General features: G+C 44.4%; 1 protein-coding gene across 1 annotated transcript; it reads right to left on the minus strand.

The window, feature by feature from the left end:
- Positions 1–4,052: 4,052 nt before the first annotated feature.
- TYMP (thymidine phosphorylase) lies at positions 4,053–19,405 on the minus strand. The gene is made up of 11 exons (XM_069957952.1): positions 19,298–19,405; positions 18,280–18,310; positions 15,580–15,705; positions 14,693–14,895; positions 10,736–10,834; positions 9,992–10,121; positions 8,595–8,713; positions 8,335–8,497; positions 7,411–7,623; positions 4,636–4,776; positions 4,053–4,340 (listed from the first exon to the last, which is right to left on the minus strand). The coding sequence occupies exons 1-11, from the start codon at positions 19,403–19,405 to the stop codon at positions 4,147–4,149; spliced, it is 1,527 nt and encodes a 508-aa protein (XP_069814053.1). The 3' UTR covers positions 4,053–4,146.
- Positions 19,406–21,078: the final 1,673 nt, after the last annotated feature.

Here is a 21,078-nt window from a genome sequence, read left to right on the forward strand (position 1 = left end):
GTTATATAGATATATAAATTACTTCTATTTAAAAATCTCAAGTCTTCCAGTACTTATCAACTACTGAATTTTCTTCAGGAAGCAGTGTTTTCTTTCCAGTCTGACACACTTCTCTCTGCTACCACCTCTGTCTGTGTCAGTAACTTCCAAAGCAGAAGAGGTTTTCTATGGGGATCTGCTTCTGATTTGGTTCCTGTCACAGACAGAGGTGGCAGCAGAGAGCACTGTGTTAGACTGGAAGGAAAACACCACTTCCTGCAGGACATACAGCACATGATAAGTGCTAGGAGACCTGAGATATTTAAACAGAAGAAACTATAAAACTTTCTGGTAGCAGCTGATTTGAAAAAAATACTGGAGTTCTACTTTAATTATAAGGAGCAGGCTAGGTTTTTTTTGCCTATGCACGTTTAACTAAGTATTCCAGTCATTTGTTTAATTCCAGCTTGTCTGCATCTATAAATTTTATTACTGCAGCTGGGACATGTGATCAATAAATTACTTTAATACGTAGATGTGACTGCATGGCTGACTCTCTGAGAATTGCTGATTTATATCAACACCTGTCATTTCCCTTCTAGTATTTCTCAAAACTCTCCCCACCCAGCTCCTCTGTCTTTTTTTTTAAAGGGGTATTCTACTCAAACATAGCTTTTCATATGTTGCTTCCCATGGTGAGACTGACGATTTATTCCATATCTACTCTGCCTCCCTCCCCCAGTTCTGAGCTGCTGCTTCCTGCTGAAGACACCAAAAAACTGTGTGTGTGTGCTTTTTTCTCTGTCTCCCCCTCCTCTTCCTTTCTTCTGAGATGGTTGATAAATGGTAAACAAGCCCCTGACTAGTTTAATCTGTAGCCTTGCAGTGCTGGGGTCCTGGGTTTAAAATGTCACCTTCTCAATGTCTGCAAGGCTGCTGCACAAGCATTATAGGAAATGTAGGTTGAATTAGGTCGATTAGGAGAACCATATCAGAGTGGAAATAAGAATCAGGATGGCAAACAACCAATGCATGCCACCTAAGCTACAATAGGTATACACAAGCTATATACAAGACCTTTACATTATTCTGTAATAATAGCCTATGCTGCAGTTTAGAAACAAATATATCCTGGAGTGTTTTGGTCCAACTTCTCTATACCTTTGCAATATGCTTATATCTCCTGGGTTGTCTTTCCATTATTTTCTCGATATTTCTGTTATAGACTCTTGATTCTAAGATCTTTTTAATACACTAACACTTTAATTAAAAAGTAAAAAGCTTGAATGTCATGGACACATCTGTGCTGATTGTTCTGATTGTTCACTTGATTCCTGGATGTAAAACTAAGGCTGTGTTCACACATTGCAGTTTCATTGAGTTACCGCATTATTTTCTTGATTTAATGATTTAATTGCAGCATTGCATAATTTCATTGCATTACTGCAATGTAACTCCAACGTGTGTGAACATAGACAAAGAACCTTCATTAAAAGTGTCCTGCTAATTTGTTGTAAAGTCTATGTTACTCATTCACCTAATTGGCTGTTCTGCTGCTTCTAAAATAGATCTGACACACTGGTATGGCTCTGCTCTCTCCTGCTAAACTTCAGTTTTTCCTTTAGTGTTTTAGTTTATGTTCACTCTACATAAAAGTATCGTCACCAATGGCCGTACTTTGTATGGTGTGGAACACAGCCTGTTCTTCTATGGGATGCCGGCCGGAGCATATACATATAGTATACGCTCCGGCCGGGATTCCATGCGGCGCCGCAAAGAACTGACATGTCAGTTTTCTGTGGCCGCAGTTCATTGAATGGCCGAAGGCTTCATTGTATGCTGTGTGAGGTTCTGATGCGGGCGCGCGCTGATGTGCCCGCATCAGAACACTGCGGCTGGAAACATCATCCGGCTGGTACTTATATGATCTTTGCAGAGACCAGCCGTTCGTGACCCGGTCGGGTCACGGAACGGCCAGTCTCTACGTAGTGGGAACATAGCCTTAAGAATAAAAATGGGATTATGGGATTATCATTCTTTCTTTACAGTTTGCCACATGTGAAAGTCAAATGTGACAAAATGTTTTTTACAATGTAACCAAATGGCTGGACAATTATGAATCAGTGAGACCAAATTACTTCAAGTATTTTAAAGGCTATCCCATGTAAGGGCCCTTTTACACAGAAAGGTTATCTGACAGATTATCTGCCAAAGATTTGAAGCCAAAACCAGGAACAGACTATAAACAGAGATCAGGTCATACATCAAAGCCTGAGATTTCTGCTCTTTTCAAATCCATTCCTGGCTTTGGCTTCAAATCTTTGGCAGATAATCTGTCAGATAATCTTTCTGTGTAAAAGGGCCCTTAGAGTAGCATAAACTAGTGACAGAGAAGCTGAACAGAATGATGTATCACTTACATTGTTCTCTGCAGCTGATCCAGAGATCTCCTCCTAAATACCATAGACAATAAGTAGTCCTCTCCATTATGTGCATGAGCCCAGTAGTCCTCAATATTTCTGAGAAGCAGAAAACTCCGTCCACCAGCTATCTATGCTGTGTATAGTCAGTCAGCTGTCAATCATCAGCTAAAGTACGGGAGGAGGGCTGTGGCAAGAATCCTATTCTCCTGCATATTAGTAAAACGGCTGAACAGAATTATACAAATAAGCATTCCTGTCATTAGTTTATTCTGCCCTCATTTAAGGCGGCATAAACTTAGTGACAGGTTCCCTTTAAGCTGTAATAATTATTCATTAGTTATTCTTTTTATCCTTTTTTTTCAATCAAATATTGCTTTTATAGAAACTGACAAAAATAAGAAAAATACATTTACCAATAAAAATATAAGAAACATAGAAAAGTCCTTTAACCTTCCAGCATCAGACCCACTATTCTTTTTATCCTTAAAGGGGTTGTCCGGCGATAAAAAATTATTCACAGAATAACACACATTACAAAGTTATACAACTTTGTAATGTATGTTATGTCTGTGAATGGCCCCCTTCCCCGTGTTTCCCCCCACCCACGCTAGACCCGGAAGTGTGGTGCATTATACTCACCGCATCTCGTGTCGTCCACGGTCTCCGATCCTCAGCAGTGACGTCTTCTTCGGGAGGCCGGCGGATCTTCCCGAGTGCCGGCCACCCTCTGCAGCGTCATCCGAAGCTCAGCCGCGATTGGCTGAGCATAACTGTGCTCAGCCAATCGCGGCTGAGCGTCTGATGACGCGGCCACGTCATCAGCTGCTCAGCCGCGATTGGCTGATCACAGTTATGCTCAGCCAATTGCGGCTGAGCTTCGGATGACGCTGCAGAGGGTGGCCGGCACTCGGGAAGATCCGCCAGCCTCCCGAAGAAGACGTCACTGCTGAGGAATTCTGGTCTCTCATAAATAAGAGCCAATCAGTGCTCTGCAGCTATTGGTTGAAGCAGTATTTTACAGCCATTATCCCTGCTGCTTGTGATCTGGCGTGTCTCTTCAGTCCTTCGACTACCAGCTGCATTAACAGCCATAGGAGGCAGGGCCTGAAGATATAGCCGGTGGCCAGAAGACTGGAGAGACATGCTGAATCATAAGCAGGACGGATGGTAAGTATACACCGCTTGTTATCTGGAAACTGACAGCACTCCAGTCTCACTGATCAGTTGACGCTGCAGAGAGGGGGTGCTTTTTTGGTAACTTCTATGCAGTACAGCAACTTTTTGGTTTCCTCAGAATAAACGGAATAATCACCTGTTATGTTTCATGACCCTTATAGATACATTTAACCAAATCTAATAAAATACTTTTCACTTTAATTATCTAGTACATATCTTAAATAGGCACTTTTGAAAAGTCCTAGTGATATGTCTGGGTGTTTAGACCCACACTAATTATTACGTAGAGACAGGAGAAGTGTTTGGCTAAGCATTAACTCTCTGGTTCCCTGCAGGAGATTGTCTCCATTTTGAGTCAATGTAGACTGTCCTCTGCAGCAAGACATGCAGGGAGTGAAGCACTTGGCCAAGAGCATCTCCTGGTTCTAGCTAATGATTGGTAAGCAGCTGAACACCAGACCTCTACTGATCAAACTTCTGACGTGTCTAGGACATGTTTAATGTATTAAAGTAACAGGAACACTTTAGGCTTTTATTATAAAACATTAATAAAGGTGTTAGCTGTCACTCAGTTGATCCCCCCTTCCCTGTGTACAGTATCACCATACTCTGCTTTCTTGCGTCGAGAACAAATAACATCTTTGATAAGAGGTGCAGGAATAAAAGCAGGCTTCTCTGAAATAGAAAGGGAATTCTCAAGGGTCTGACGTTGCACATCTTGAAGAAGTGGTTTATCATAATGGATCCGTATCCAGGAGTCTCCTGTCATAAGAAGGAGTGTTAGACAATGTAAGTTATTGTGTATTATTAATGTGCATTATTACATTATTATAAAAACACAGATATATTGGAAGCATAGTACTTAGTTCCTTTTAAGATGATCTCTTCCATTGAAAACCTGCGCCTATTTTTATAATAATTCCACACATCATTACATACTGTATGCAGACATGCAGGTGACAGCAGCAGTTACACCAAACTATGGCATGTTACCGATGTCACCCATCTACAGGCAATGGCATATACATAATAGAAAGCTGCATAGCACATGTTTTACCTTCCTCTACATGCTGCCCCACTCTCACAAGGAGTTCAGCTCCAACACTATGGTTAATTACATCTGTTGCTTTCTTTCTTCCAGCTCCAAGTGCATTCAGGATTTCAGCAATAGGTCTGGCTTGGATTGACTCCACTGTACCTAGATATACATAGAATTTAATCAGATTAAATTAATTAATTAAGTTAGCCCAAAAGCTAAATAATTTGTACTGTGCTACTAAAACATTGACTGCAAAAAGAGACCTTGAATTATGCTTTCAAACTATGCTTTTAAAGTTGTTCCACTTAACAAACAACATTGAACAACATTTTCCAGTATAATGCCAGGCACCATGACAGAAATCCAATGGACACCATTAAAAATAATGCTGTTGGCAACCAGTGTACAGAAATCCAGTATGAACCCTAAGGGCCCTATTCCACTGGACGATTATTGTTCAGATTATCGTTAAATCGGTCGAATTTAAACAATAATCGTTCGGTTGAAATGCAGTTAACGATTAACGGCCGAGCGAGAAATCGTTGATCGCTTTATAAGACCTGGACCTATTTTTATCGCTGCTCGTTCGCAAAACATTCGCAAATCGTTCGCATTGAATAAGACATTGTTTGGTCGTTCGCAATAGATACGAACGCAATAGCGAGTAAATAGCGAAGAAAAACGATTATCGTTCCATGGAAATGAGTGAACATTTTCAGGTCTTTCGCAATAGCGGTCGTTTGAGATCGTTAATCGTTAACGATTATGCAAACGATATTCGTCCGGTGGAATAGGGCCCTAAGACAACCCTCTTAGGTGTGGCCAAATCACCAAAAGTAAAGCAAAGGGAATTCAAACAAGCCAGGAATCAAAACAAGGACAACAATACCACAGAATCACACAAAAGACAAAATCAGTAGCAGAGGCAATATTGGAAAACAAAGATGAGGTCAAAACACAGACAGTGGCGTAGTACAAAATATCAAGCACATAGTCCAATAACAAAGCCAAGGTCAGGAGCACAGTAAGGGTGCGTTCACACTACAGAATCCTGGAGGATAACCCGCCTCGGATACCCACTGCTCGCACACATCTCTGCCCTTGCCATAGACTCCTTTCTATGGTCGGGTGGATTCTGCTGTCCGCCCAAAGAATTGACACGGACGGGAGGGCGAGGGGGCCAGTGGTGGAATCCGCGAGAACTTCTCTGCGTGGATTCCTCAGTTTGAACGCAGCCAGACTCAAATGATCATTGGCAATTGCTGCAGTCAGTCTGTTAGCTGGGAGCGCCGAGCTGCTCATTATTGGTACTGCACACCTGCACCACGGATGGGCTGACCAGCCTCAGCATCACTGGGGCTGACTAAAGACAGACTCCTGATTGACTGACTGCTATCAGCTGGCCGGGCAGCCATGGCAATGATGCCTTTCCTTATTTGCTGCAGTACAGGGAGAACGGTAAAGTAGCTTTTTAAGAAAATAAAAACAACAACAGGGATTTGGACCACAGGATTGAGCTTGCTTTATTACTATATATGTACCAGGTACCAGATGTGTTCTAAAACATCAGGGGCACGAGCCTCAAGAATAATGTAACATCATCCCACCCCCAAAGAAAAAAATATGGTATAATAATAGGCTTAGATTCACTGGCTCAGCAGTACAATGTTCTTTAAGGGAGTCCCAGCAGTCAAACCCCCCAATCATTGAGTTATCCGCTTACAGAACATTTTACTGCTAAGCCAGTGTATCTAAGCCTATCATTATCATACCATATTTTTTTCTTTGGGGGTGGGATGGTGTTACATTATTCTTGGGGCTCATGCTCCTGATGTTTTAGAACACACCTGGTTCCTAAATGTCAGAAAACCTGTATAAAACGTAATTTACATAAGACTACCTAGCGACAACACTATAACAGTAATCAATTTATAAATAAGGCCATACACTTCTTATATGCAGGAAGACAATAAAAAAATTAAACCGTAGAAGTAGTTAAACAGTTGGCATCAACTACCATGCAAAACAGAAGATAGTAAGGGCCTATTCACACAGAAAGATTATCTGACAGGTTATTTGCCAAAGATTTGAAGCCCATGCCAGGAATGGTTTTGAAAAGAGGAGAAACCTCAGTCTTTCCTTTATGACCTGATCTCGGATTATAGTCTGCTTCTGGCTTTGGCTTTAAATCTTTGTCAGATAATCTGTCAGATCTTTCTGTGTAAATGGACCCTAATGCTGGGTTTACACGGAACAATTATCGTGCGAATTTGCACGATAACGATCGAGTTCGAACGATAATCGTACGTGTAAACGCGGCGAACGACGAGCGAGAAATCGTTCATTTTAATCTTTTAACATGTTCTTAAATCGCAGTTCGTCATTCGCAAAAAAATTCGCCGATCGTTCCGTGTAAACAGTCGTTCACCTATTTTACCTATGTGTGAGATAGGAGTAATCGATCGCAAAACTAATTTTCTGTACGATAAATCGTTCCATCTAAACGCTGATCGTTATAAAAAAAAATTGTTACTTCAAAATCGTTAATCGTACGATTGGGCGAATTATCGCTCCGTGTAAACCCAGCATTAGTCATCTGTATGCAGTCCAGTCAGCTGTGCTCCCAGGTTTGAACACAGAGCAAAACAGACGAACAGATATTGAGCACTTGCTGATAGAAGCTTGAATGGACTTGCTTTATTAACGATCAGCTTACATAGGGCAGGCAGGACAGATGGATCAGCAGGCCTGTTCTAGTTTTTAATTTTAAAAATAATTTAACACTGTACTAGCCTGTTTTGTGAACTTTGAGTTCTTCAATGTGAGATGTTTTTCCCAGTTTGCTGCTGGAGCTCAGAGTTCTAGCTATGCCAGATTCAACACCCTGTGCTTCCAGCATCTTCCGGAAACATTGCAGCGCAGTTCCATTGCGTAAGACTTTGGCAATCTTTTCTGCCCCTTGTTTTTCTGAATCAGCCTGTTCAGAAAGCCAGAGGAGATAGCCACCTGTAAGTACAGAAAAATACATCAAAAATGCTAGATTTTTTTTTATACTACATACTGTAGGTAATACATATATAGTAATAAAACAAGCTCAAACCAGTGGTCCAAATCTCTATTACTGTTTTTATTTTCTTAAAAAGCTACTTTAAAGTGACTGTACCACCAGGCCCAGGCTGAAGCACTGGAGGTGGGCCGAACCACCCTTAGTTGGAAGAAAATCCAGCCCCTCCATGACGTGACTCCATTAGAATCAATGGAACCCTATCATAGAGGCTAGGGTTTCCTCCCACTAAGGGTGGGTCGGCCCACCTCCAGTGCTTCGGCCTGGGCCTGGTGGTACAGTCACTTTAAATCCTGGACAGTTGGGTCAAAAAGGCGGAGCCTAAAGCTGCTGTTCCCTAGGCTTTGCAAGCCCTCTCTGTGTATCTTCCCCACCTTTCCCCTGTGCTGGATTATAGCCTGGTCACTCTGACGGTCTTTTGCATGCACCATTGCAATGTGAGGTGGAGCAGGCATAATGATACAGGAGCATAGAGCGGCAAGCTCCTCTGCATCAGTGAACCTGTGCCGATTCATGTCGCAATAACGCATGCACAGGATTGGCAAAGCTGCCAGGCCATAATCCATGAAAAAGTTTGCTATGGGTCCCAGCCTTTTCTTGTTATACCCTGGCACTATAGGCACTTCTCACAGGAATAAAATAAATTCTATGACCTGTATGCAGAACCAGCTCTCTGAGGTCTTCAGGGCCTTGTCCCTCCAGACACTCCAGGGCTTCTATCACTTCAAGACTGTTTCCAATACAACGACCAATGGGAGTATCCATCTTTGTTATAAGAGCAATTGTAGGGATTCCCAAAGAGACACCAACATCAACCTGTTAAAAAATTTGTCCTACATGAAAATTGTAATTTATGCCCTTGAAGATGTATAAGGCTGTGTTAGGATAGGCTCCTATAGAAACAAACACTTACAAGAGAATGTGCAAGATGCCTTGCTTCTTCTATGGTTGGACTTTGAGCCGCTGCACCGAACTTTACATCCAGTATTAATGCAGAAAGACTCTCTGCCACCTTTTTACTCATAATAGAGGCTGCGGGAAAACAAGTCGGCAGATAATAGCTTGTTTATAATGAATAACACAGAACCTATTAACACTTAGAAGGTGAGAGAGAGATTTGTAGTTCAACACTGGAAAGCCATCACATTATTTGTCTGGTTTATTAATACCTAGGGGCATAATGTTCAGGGGGTCTTTATTCATGATCCTTACAGACAAGGTTGGTGAGTATGTATATGTTTAGTCGGTTGTATCCTTCTATAATTAAGTTGTGTTTATTCTAAAAAAAACAAAAAAAAAAACAGTAGTATTTGTGTTCCAGTGTTTTATACTAGTTGTATTTCAGGCATACTTTATAAGGAAAATTATATGATATTCTACATAGTTACAAGCCCATCTGTAATAAGATAACATCCCAGTAGACCTAGTAAAAATTATTAAAGATTTTATAAAAAATAGAATTTAGGGAGAGATTTATCAAACATGGTGTCAAATGAAACTGGCTCAGTTGCCCCTAGCAGATTCCACCTTTCATTCCTCACAGACTCTTTGGAAAATGAAAACTGAAATCTGATTAGTTTCTAGGGGCAACTGAGCCAGTTCTACTTTATACCATGTTTGATAAATCTCCCCCATAGTGTCTATGTAAGACATAGTTATAGCTCATACTGCAGATTGAATACACAGCATGTCCAATTCCACAAATGGCAGAATTTTTTAATGCAGTTTTGTTACAAACATGCAAATTATTGTAGATTTTCTATGCATCTCACCCCTATGTATAACATAGTGAGCGCTGTGGTTGCACATCTGTAGGCAAAATTTGCATCTTTTATGACCTGTGTGGATTCAACCCAAAATTTTGCAGTTACCGATATATTGGCAGCATCTCGTTGGCACAGTCTTAGTACATTCTCAATCAACCTTAGTAAAGATCCTACTTGATTTAAAAACTATCTGGCACTACCAATGAGGCCTTAGGCCCTGTTCATACGCTGTATTAGACCAGCCGCTCTCTGAAAAGATCATCCCGAATGATCTTTAGAGCCGCTCGCTTCATAGTGTGCACTGACATGTCAGTTGTTTGCGGCGCCGCAAGGGATCCCGGCCGGAGTGTATACTATGTCAATACGCTCCGGCCGGGATCCCATAGACGGCAAGGAAACATATATTTTCGTAATGATCATGGCCATTGTTACAATGTGCAACAACGGCCGTGGTTTTATGAAAAAATACGTTGTGTGAACATAGCCTTACTCTGGATAACAAAATATGTGTCACTGGTAGAGGGGCAGGAATAAGATAAACTACCTGTCATAAGCGGCAGACTGTCTACTGTTGCCGTCACATCTCGAATCTCATAAAAGATCTTATCAGCTGGTACAAGGTCCTTAGATTGTCCTACAATACAGCATCCAACAGATCTTAGGATTTCCAGCATCTGAAAACAAAATATAAAGGTCTCCGTAGGCATAATAGGGGAATTGCACAGTAAGGAGTATTCAACTCAAACTTTTCTTATGTCGCTGCCCATGGCGAGACTAAAATTTATTTCATTACCTATTATGTTATTCAGTCTCCTTCCCCCAGTTCTGAGCTGCTTTCTACTGAAGACACAAAAAACTGTGTGTGAGCTGTGTGTCTCCACCTCCTCCCTTCCGAGACGACGCATGTAAACAAGTCCCTATTTGCAACTTTGTAATGCTGAGAGGCTTCATCACAGTGCGTTCATTAGCAACTTGACCTCAGATTAACCCTGCCAGTATTACAAATAAGCTACAAAGTTGCAGAAAAAAACAGCCAGGGTCTTGTTTACATCAGCTATCTGGGAAGGGAGGAGAATGAGGGAGAGACAGAGACAGACACAGTTTTTCGTGTCTTCAACAGAAAGCGGTAGCTCAGAACTGGGGGAAGGAGACTGAATAGATAATAACAAGTATGGAATAAATTGTTAGTCTCACCATGGGCAGCAATACATCAAAAGTTATGCTTGAGCGGAATACCCCCTATAGTTTACTCACGTTTCACATTAACTTTGGATTTATTTCTACATACCTGTTCAGGGTTCTGCTGTGAGCTGAAACCTGGAACTGACTCCAATTTATCCAAAGTTCCTCCAGTGTGTCCTAATCCTCTCCCACTGATCATTGGAACCTTACACAAAGTCACCACAAGACATTACAAATAGCAATGACTATGATTATAATGTGCCTTCTTACCTACAGTGCTTTCTTAGAAGATAAAGAAAGGCTTGTTACATTCACACAATATTTTTTGCAAATGATTATAAACAGCAAACATGCAGAAGTTTTGCCAACAATCATCCATATTGTGTCAAAGAGTTGTCACTGGGAAAACTCACTTTTGACAAAGTGATTATATGCTACACAATTCTTTTGATGGTTATATCCAGGGCCGTATTTGCCACTAGGCACCCTGGCGGCGCCCCGCGGGGGGCGGCACCCGCAGGGAACACTTTTTTTTATTATTTAAAAAAAAAAAAAAACCTCCGTAGGCACTGGCCCACAGGTGCCTCGTCCACGCCGGGGGGAGGGGGGGGGTGACGGAGCGGCCGGGAGCAGGATGGGCAGGCAGGCTGGTTCCCTCCCCCCATGCAGCACCGGGGTGCGGGGCCGGGGGTGAGCTTCCGGCACACACAGTCTGACAGAGGCCGGAAGCTCACAGCTGCAGCCCCGCGGTCCTGGATCTTCTCTCCTGCTCGGCGGCGCTCACGTGATGTGACGTCATCGCCGAGCAGGAGAGATCCGGGACCGCGGGGCTGCAACTGTGAGCTTCCGGCTTCTGTCAGACTGTGTGTGCTGGAAGCTCATCCCCGACCCCGCACCCCAGCGCTGCATGGGGGGAGGGAACCAGCCTGCCTGCCCATCCTGCTCCTGGCCGCTCCGTCTCCCCCAGTCTCTCCCCTCTGCCCCCCAGCCTCTCCCCCTACTCTCAGCCTCTCCCCTGCCCCCCAGCCTCTCCCCTGCCCCCCAGCCTCTCCCCTGCCCCCCCAGCCTCTCCCCCTACCCTCAGCCTCTCCCCTGACCCCCAGCCTCTCCCCTGACCCCCAGCCTCTCCCCCTGCCCCCCCCAGCCTCTCCCCCTACCCTCAGCCTCTCCCCTGCCCCCCAGCCTCTCCCCTGCCCCCTCAGCCTCTCCCCTGCCCCCCCAGCCTCCATTGCCCCCCAGCCTCTCCCCTGCCCCCCAGCCTCTCCCCTGCCCCCCAGCCTCTCCTCCTTCTCCCCAGCCTCTCCCCTGCCCCCAGCCTCTCCCCTTAACCCCCAGACTCTCCCCTGCCCCCCCCGACCCCCAGCATCTCCCCCTAACCCTCAGCCTCTCCCCTGACCCCAGCTGCTCCCCCTGTCACCCCCAGCTGCCTCCTTTCCCCAGTCCCCCCCCAGCTGCCTCCCTTCCCCAGTCACCCCCAGCTGCCTCCCTTCCCCAGTCCCCCCCCAGCTTCCTCCCTTCCCCAGTCCCCCCCCAGCTGCCTCCCTTGCCCAGGCCCCCCCCCCCCAGCTGCCTCCCTTCCCCAGTCCCCCCCAGCTGCCTCCCTTCCCCAGTCCCCCCCAGCTGCCTCCCTTCCCCAGTTACCCCAGCTGCCCGCCTGCAGACGAGTTGTGGTCGGAGAAGTCTTCATGATGCTGCGCCAGATGGAGAAGAAAGCAAAAAGTTAGCGACGGCAATTCGAGAAGACGTCACCTGTGAGTCATTAGTAACTGCACTGTAATCACTTCTATACTGTGCAGAGCCTCTGTACCATTGGGGTCTCAATGGGTCAGTGTATTGTTTGCGGTAGTGTACTGACACAGCCCCGCGGTCACTACAGTACACTAGCGCAAACTTTTAAACTAGGACCCAACTACAAGAGCTGCAGGCACTACAACTCCCAGCATATCCTGAGGGCTGTAGACTGTCAGTAAATGCTGGGAGTTGTAGTGCCTGCAGCTGTTGTAGTTGGGTCCTAGGTGCATTATACACTGGGTGCTTTGTGGGAGATCAGAATACAGAGATCTGTGGGGGCTCAGTGTAGGGAAGTGACCCCAGAACATCACTAATAGGGGATAGAACAAAAACATCTCCCCCTATCCCCTATTAGTGCTGTTCTGGGGTCACGTCCCTACACTGAGCCCCCACAGATCTATGTATTCTGATCTCCCACAACGCCTCCAAGACCCAACTACAACAGCTGCAGGCACTACAACTCCCAGAACAGTCTGCAGCCCTCAGGATATGCTGGGAGTTGTAGTGCCTGCAGCTGCTGTAGTTGGGTCCTAGGTGCATCATACACTGGATACTTTGTGGCATATAAGTATACATAGATCTGTGGGGGCTCAGTGCAGGGAAGTGACCCCAGAACATCACTAATAAGATATAGGGGGAGATGTTTTTGTTCTATCCCCTATTAGTGATGTTTTGGGGTCACTTCCCTGCACTGAGCCCCCACAGATCTATGTATTCTTATATGCCACAAAGCATCCAGTGTATAGGACCCAACTACAACAGCTGCAGGCACTACAACTCCCAGCATTTACTGACAGTCTGCAGCCCTCAGGATATGCTGGGAGTTGTAGTACAGTAGTACAATCCTCTGATAGCTGCCGCTGTAGACAGATGCATTACTGGACCTTCAGGGCTGATGGTTGTCACCCACAGATTGCAGCCACCAGGAGCCTCTGCACACAGTGATTTATTACAGGGTTATCCTCTCAGAGACTACAACTCCCAGCATACCCTGAGAGCTGTATAAATGGAGGGTGTTCTGAGATTTGTCACAGATACAGATGAATTCCGGAAAGGAGCGGGTCAGCATGTCGTGTCTCACTGGTTCTATATTGGTGGGCGTCAGGTACCCCAGTCCAACACTGGACAGAACCGGTCCCCAAACTAAGACGTCCCCGGCCTCCTTCCTTCCTCCATCACGTCTGTTTGATGAGAACAGCGGGCATCAAGCAGAGCGGCACCCAAGTCCCAGGGTATATACCATGCATGTACAGTAACGGCGGGGGGGCGGGGGCGCCTCTGCGTGCAAAGTGCCTAGGGCAGCATGAACTGTAAATATAGGCCTGGTTATATCAAAGGAGAAGTCCGACACAATTTAAAATTACAGTAGAGGCAGGGGGTGAGGGAAACATAATAAAGAAAGGAACTGCAGAAAGAAACAGACAACTTGCACCAGCCCTGGAAAGAGTCTGATGAGAGTATAAGTGGCAATAGGTCAGTAATAGTAGATCACCGCAGTGCTCACAGCAGACAATAGAATCCAACAATGCACGGAAAAGAAAATTGCGGGCACTCACCATTGTAAGATCAAGTAGGAAGCATGCAGGGGAGGGGGATCAGCAGGTGTGCTACTCCTGGGACAGACTGTGTCCTGGGACAGCTGTGAATGCCAGCAATTTTCTTATCCCTGCATAATAAAGAAAGTATTGTTACCTGACTCCATGCCCGCGCTGCGCCACATCACTAGGCTCCTGTACCCCGCTGGATGTAATTTTCTCCTGGCTTGGGGGTACATCATGGGCCAACCAATCAGTGACTGCAACGGTGTTCCACCACAGTCACGTCAGTTGCTTTGTGGCATAGCGGAGGGAGATATGAAGAATGGCAGTGGTGAATATACGGGAATCAGTAAATATACGTTCTTTATTATGTTACCCCCACCCCCTGCCCGAAGTGATTTTTTCCCTCCCCACCAGACTTCTCCTTTAAATCAGGTTTATTACCCTGACTTCTTATGTCTTTATCTAAATTTTTTACTGGGTTTGAAGGGAAATTTTAAGATAATGTGAGGTAATTTGTAAACATTTGTAAACAGACAATAACCAGTTATAATGTTTTGGCTAGTGAGATGGAAAAGCCCTGCAATAGCTAACCCCATTATTGTACATAGTGATTAAATGACAAAACATCTGAATTGTGGTGTTAGTAGGATGACAGCACTACTGAACGCCTGTTGCCAGATGTCTAACTATCTTTGATGGTAAAACAGTAAAGATACATAGTGGAATATTACCTTGCAACCACAGGCAGCGAGCGCTGGGGCCAGCGGAAGGCTTACTTTGTCCCCAACTCCTCCGGTAGAATGTTTGTCAACCAACAAACCACTCCATTCTTCTGGCCACTTGAGTACACTGCCAGACGCCACCATTTCTTTTGTTAATGCCATGGTTTCTTCTGGATTCATTCCTTGAAGACGGATTGCCATAAGCAGAGCGCCTAGAGTTAAAAGCATACAGTGTGCCATGGTGTTTGAACATTCTCAGTTTTGTATCTTAGCACATGACGGAACTAAAGAGGAGATGGCGTATAGCGTATAATTTTTTACATTTGTTTTATTCCATTTACCATTTCATTCCATATGTATGCAATTCCCAGAATGCAATACTTTCCTTTAGCTTGTCATCACAAACCTCCCATCCTGCCTACACCTCTCCCACAGCATTTCTGCCAGTTTCCCACCCAAAGCTGTGGCAGAACATCTGATTTCATTGCAGACTATTGCACTGTGAGGTTGCAGAACCTGCTGTTCTAGTTCCCTGTAGCATCATTTATTACAAGGCACTTTCCCTAAATGTCTACACTTTTGCTGATTGTGGGACACCCTGTGATAAGCTTATAGTTTGAGTTTCCTTCTAACAAAAAAGCCGGCCAAAAGTAGACAGCCCCTTTAAAGGTTGGACTGTCTTTGACACATGAGAAGTTTCCTAAAAGGCTCCCTTACATTGACTATTATATGGGGCAGTATAAAATAATAGATGATGGTGAACAGAAAACAATGACATTGGCTTTTAACTTAAAATAGTGGAATCAATGTAAGAGGAACATTTTAAGATTATAATATCTAAAAGAATTTTATACTATGGCTATACTTCTATTACAATTTTGTATTGGTCTGGTTACCCAGCTGACAATCTTGAGCTTGGCCAGTCATTGCCGCTTTTACCACATGTCTGATCTCTTGTGTGGACAGTGTCAGGCCATCACGTTTCTTAGCAATTACATCAGGAATGTGAAATTGGGAAACAGCTGGGAAAGAAAGCAAAGAAAAATATGTTACAATCTCAGGGGAGCTATAATGTACATTTATATAATATATATTTAGCTTATTAAAGATCTCTACTGTTTCCTACATCATTGTATGAAAACACCTGTTTGTATGACAAGATCTCAGGATAGCCAATTTTACGTGGGTTTTGCCCAACACGACTTCTCAGGTTGTGTGCGGTCTTACTACTCTCCATTCACTTCATTAGACCTGAGCTGCAAAACTACGGTACTACTAAGGTATAGAGCTGTTGAAAGAAAGCAGCTAGGTTTTTCTATTCCTGGATAATACTTGTGCCGCAGCCTGGGGAGATGGTGGTTTTATGCAGCAGTTGGGCTAGGTGTTTAGTGGCTGGAACACTTGGACACTTGTCACAGTGGCCAGGAGTGGTGATACCCACCCCCGGAAACACAGGCACTGCACTTGAAAAGGGTAGCCCAAGGTGTAGGTGCAGCAACACAAAAAAAGGACAGAGTCAAGCACTCAATCAGGAATAGACATCAGTAAACGTCAATACAGAAACGTCAATACAGAAAAAATACAGAAACGTCAATACAGAAACGTCAATACAGAAAAAATAAAGCAAGAACTTGACAGGTGCAGGTGACTGTTGTGTGAGGTAGTAGGAAAGGTGGAACTTGTACAGCGCAAATGTGGGAACTGTCTTGGGGGCCTTTTTTAATGTAGATAAGTACTCTGCCGGAATCAGTGTAAAAAGGCGTGTAGTAGAACAATACTCATACTGACATATACAGAACCAAATATCTGACTGCCTTCTGCCCAACCAGATTAGGGAGTGCCAGGTTGGGTAATACGAGCCTTAGGCCTTTACAACTAGGTGTAGCAGACTTCCCAAGGTTTCCCAGGATAGCTGTGCGTAGTCAGTAGAATACTTTGGCTCTCAAGAACTTAGTTCTACTGGGGATCAGTTCCTTGACTTTGGCAACTGTCCTGAGAAGGATCCCTGGCGTGGACAAAGTGTACCCTAGAGGAAAGTTACCCCTCCTGTGGGTTTAGCACTGCATCTTGAAATAAATCTTTTTTGCTTGTGTCTGTCTCCCTCCAACCAACTAACTACCTAAGAACTCCTACCAGGAACCAACTGCACTTAATAGGACTGACTGGGTCCAACTCCCATTAGTGGGTGAAGTACATGGACAAAAGAAAGGGAGAGTGTGGTTGGTTGTTTAGTGTGTGGCACCTGCACTCTTGATTGGACAGAACAGCGGATAATACAGTGAAACAGTTATCCCTTCAGCTGTGCTCATATATCCATACAACATAACTGAAGAGTGGGACATCTAGTGGGGAAACACAAATACACACCTTCATCCCCTTTGTGCGATACCTGACAGAGATAATTTACTCAGGTGGTATAAAGACTTAGTGGGCCACCCATACTGGGACACTACACCAGCCCTTTTTATACATGTTATCTGGTTGTAAGGGATGGCAAACCGAATAATTATCCAGGGCATCTTAGGAACAGAAAACCTACAGTCCACAGAACAGTGTTACAGAACCACTGTCTCACTGCTTTCACATACCGTAATTAAATCAGTCAGGCAGTAATGTCACATTGACCTAAATATTAGTCACCCCATCGTGAATAGCTGTCAGCAGCATTTATTTTGCCTCACACATGTCCTTGTGGTACTAGTTTTTGCTTGTGTGTCTGCTCTCTGAAGGAAGGCATAGGTTGCAGCATGGCTGGATTTAGAGGGGGAACATCCTTCCTGGCCAGGCCAGTTATTCCACTGCACCAGCATCTTCTAATTATGTCCTGGCTCTGTTTATATGAGTGGGTCTACAGTACTGACTGGATTGGGAGATACTTTTCTTGTGAACTAGATGGGTGCCTTAAATGAAGAGGGCTACTCACAGGTGCCCTCCTCTCCTGCTGTAGGGGGGTTCTAGTGGGATCCAGGCTACAGTCTTCATAAATAACATTTAAAGGGAAACTCCAGTGATTCCATAAAATATTAAATGCCCCTGTTTTGTAGTATCTGCCCACCACGGGTTCAATCTGCTTCTACTTTGCACAGTAAACACAGTATCTATCTATCTATCTATCTATCTATCTATCTATCTATCTATCTATCTATCTATCTATCTATCTACATCATAGATTAGAAAAAAAGAGAAATGAAACCACAGTGTCTCCTTTCCCCTATACATTACTACTCAGGAGAGGCTGTTTCCCTGCCCATGGACAGGTGTGATGTCAGTGGTGGGTTTCAAAAGAGGTGTTACAGTTTGTCTGGCAACAGAAGAGACAGAGATCTTGTGACCTCTGTCTCATAAAGGAGGGGGGAGGACAGAGGAATGGAGACAGAGTGGACCAGAAAGTGAGGATTTTCAGCAGCTTTAGGGTGTGAGTCAGGATGTGCTGCAGACAAACAGCCCAATGTAATAGAAACCTGTTACAAACAAGCTTATATTTTAGGTGAGGACAGGGTTAAATCTTTCTTATCCGGAGTTCCCCTTTTAGGCCTTCCCTGTGCTTGGGCTCAGAATCAGGGGAATGTCTGGTAATGCAATAAATTACATTATACCTTCAGCTCCAGTAACTGATATGGACGACATCTGAAAAACAAGTGGGAAAAAATGTTATGAGAGCTGAAAAACAAGTGAGAAAAATTTTGTATGAGTACATTTATAATATACATTGTAATTTGTCTATCCCCCCCAATGTGAAAGTATACTTATGCTACTGGTTTGTAGCAGTGGAACATTGTAATGAGCCCTGTGTAACATGTACCACAGTTACAGAACTGATATACATAACTCTCATAGACACTTTGACAAGACAGTAAATAAGAAGCTGTTTGCTGTAATCACTAAAATGGTAAGGTACTTACTTACTTGAAGGGTCAATGTGTAAGCACCTGGAATGGTGCCAGCAAGCAGTTCAGCGCTTAGACACTAGTGATGAGCGAATTTAGCAAACATTTGGGTTTGTTCGGAGCTAAAAGCTTGGCATTTCGGCATTTGACAGCCATAGGTTGTATCCATGTTTTCCAGGGAGCCCCAGGGCTGCATCTAGCTTCTTCAGCTACCAGTAATCAAGTGCAGAGAGTTCAGGTTCAGGGGAACCAGAACAAGCTTAAAGGACAAGTTCAGCCTATTGTATTTTTTAATATGTTATTACATAAGGAAAGTTAGACAAATTCATAATACACACTTATTATGGGAAATGCACAAATACTGCAATTTTCCTTAATTTAGTAGATCTGGCAGACTTCAATTTCTCTAAAAAACCGTGACATCACGAACCAGAGCAGGGCTGGGTGTAATTCCTATGAAGCGTCCAGCAGGTGGAGCAGTATATGGAAAAATTACATTGTAATTTTGGAACACGTTGCAGTCATCCATAGCAGCTTGTGCACTCACAGGATGGCAGGAAGAGGCTCCCCGGCACCCATTCATCCCGCAGCGCCCCCTCCTAGCCCCCAAGGAGCCACCACACCCATCCATCCATCCAGCCGGCCACCCTCCCCTAGCCCCCCTGCTCCCGTCCATCCCTCGGTTGCCCTGCATTACACAGCACAACAGTGACATTTTAGCCTATACATGTGAGCAGACACTTATGATGGAGCAAAGATCACAGATGTTGCGGCAAATGCGACTATCAAAGACAAATAGAGAATGAGAGGTGGGAATGTTCTCCAGCCTAGTCATGTCCTTTGCTTCTTTATTATATCCCGGCCAGACTTGTTTAATGCAGTTTAGATTTTCACATCCTGGCCCCCCCGCACCCGACCATCCCGTCGGCCGCCCACACAGGACCGGGCAGCGGGGAGAGCGCTGCTATATCGTGGTTCTCACTGTTTCTCTCGAGCCGCACAGTTATTGACTGCAGTGTGAGAGAGAGCGGGAAGGGCTGCCTGCGGGATGGTCGGGTGCGGGGGGGCTAGGGGAGGGCGGCTGGCCCTCAATTTAGTAGATCTGGCGTACTTCAATTTCTCTAAAAAACCATGATGTCATGAATCAGAGCAGGAGTTGTCCTTTAAAGTATCACTGTTGTATTTTTTGCAGAAATCAATAGTTCAGGTGGTTTTAAGAAACTTTGTAATTGGGTTTATTAGCCAAATATGCCATTATCTGCATTTAAAAAGCCTTTTCCCAGGTCTCCCCCTCCCTCCTCTTTTCCATCTACTGCAAAAAATCAGGAAATTGTGACTTTTTGCATCAGACGTACCCAGTCTGGTCTAGGGAGAGGGGAGGGGGGAGGAGGGAGTTAGTTGGCAGCAGAAAGCAGATAACAGAGGATTACAGGCACAGAGCTGGTGACAGCTGTAATATGAGGTCAGAGAGGTCAGTGGTGACTGTCAGAGGAGATAAAGGGTGAGGTATTTGTAGATTAACTCTTTGTTGTCCTGTTTTGGTGTTTTATTTAGCTCTCTCCATAGGAGAACAATGAAGACAGGGGAGACTGACATGTCAGTTATTTGCGGGTCCGCATGGGATCCCGGCCGGTGTGTATACGATATGTATACGCTCCGGCCGGGATCCCATTAAAGTAGAGGCAGTGTTTACAGGTGCATAAAGTACGGCTGTTGTTGCCATCGCCGTACTTTTATGTAGCGTGAACATAGCCTTAGTGTTCACGTAGCGAGTTTGACACAAATTCGCTGTAATACTCAGTATCATTAAAGTCTATGGCCCTGCATTCTTGCAGTGGATTGTAGAGATGGCCTTGGTTAACTATTTAACTACTGTGGGGTTAAAAAATAAACAGCTGATGCTTACCTGCCTGCGATCTCCCGGTGCTCTCCTGTTTAAGTCTATGGGCCCCTGCACACTGACAGCACACTTAGTCAATCACTGGCTGCGGCTGGACAGTTTAGTGACAGGTAGGTAAGCATTGGCTGTTTATTATTTTTTCACCCCACATCTATTAAATAGTTAAACAAAGCCATCACTACGTTCACCACATTTTCATTCCACTGCAACAATGCAGGACCATAGACTGTAATGGTACAGAGCATTGCAGCTGGTCTTCTGCGAAAATTGTAGCGTGAAATCCGATGTGAACTCACTACAGGTGAAGGCATCCTGAAAGGGAACTGTGGTGAAATATTATTTCCTTTAAATTGACTGGTATCAGAAAGTTATGTAGATTTGTAAATAATTTGCATTATTCATCTGCTGCATGTCCTGCAGGAAGTGGTGTATTCTTTCCAGTCTGACACTGTGCTCTCTGCTGCCACCTCTGTCTGTGACAGAAACTATCCAGATCAGTAGAAGGTCACCATAAAAAAACTCTCCTGTTTTGGACAGTTCCTGTCATGGACAGAGGTGGCAGGTTGAAAAGAAAACACCACTTCCTGCAGGACATTCAGTAGCTGATA

The sequence above is a fragment of the Dendropsophus ebraccatus genome, chromosome 1, assembly GCF_027789765.1.
Source record: "Dendropsophus ebraccatus isolate aDenEbr1 chromosome 1, aDenEbr1.pat, whole genome shotgun sequence".
NCBI lineage: Eukaryota > Metazoa > Chordata > Amphibia > Anura > Hylidae > Dendropsophus > Dendropsophus ebraccatus.

Coding starts and splice junctions, on each gene's coding strand:
- TYMP (XM_069957952.1), bottom strand. CDS start 19,405: ATGACTAGGCTGGAGAACATTCCCACCTCTCATTCTCTATTTGTCTTT. Junction 18,311..19,297: donor TCATAAGTGTCTGCTCACAT/GTATAGGCTAAA, acceptor CTTGTTTTTCAG/ATGTCGTCCATATCAGTTAC. Junction 8,498..8,594: donor GGCATCTTGCACATTCTCTT/GTAAGTGTTTGT, acceptor ATTTTTTAACAG/GTTGATGTTGGTGTCTCTTT.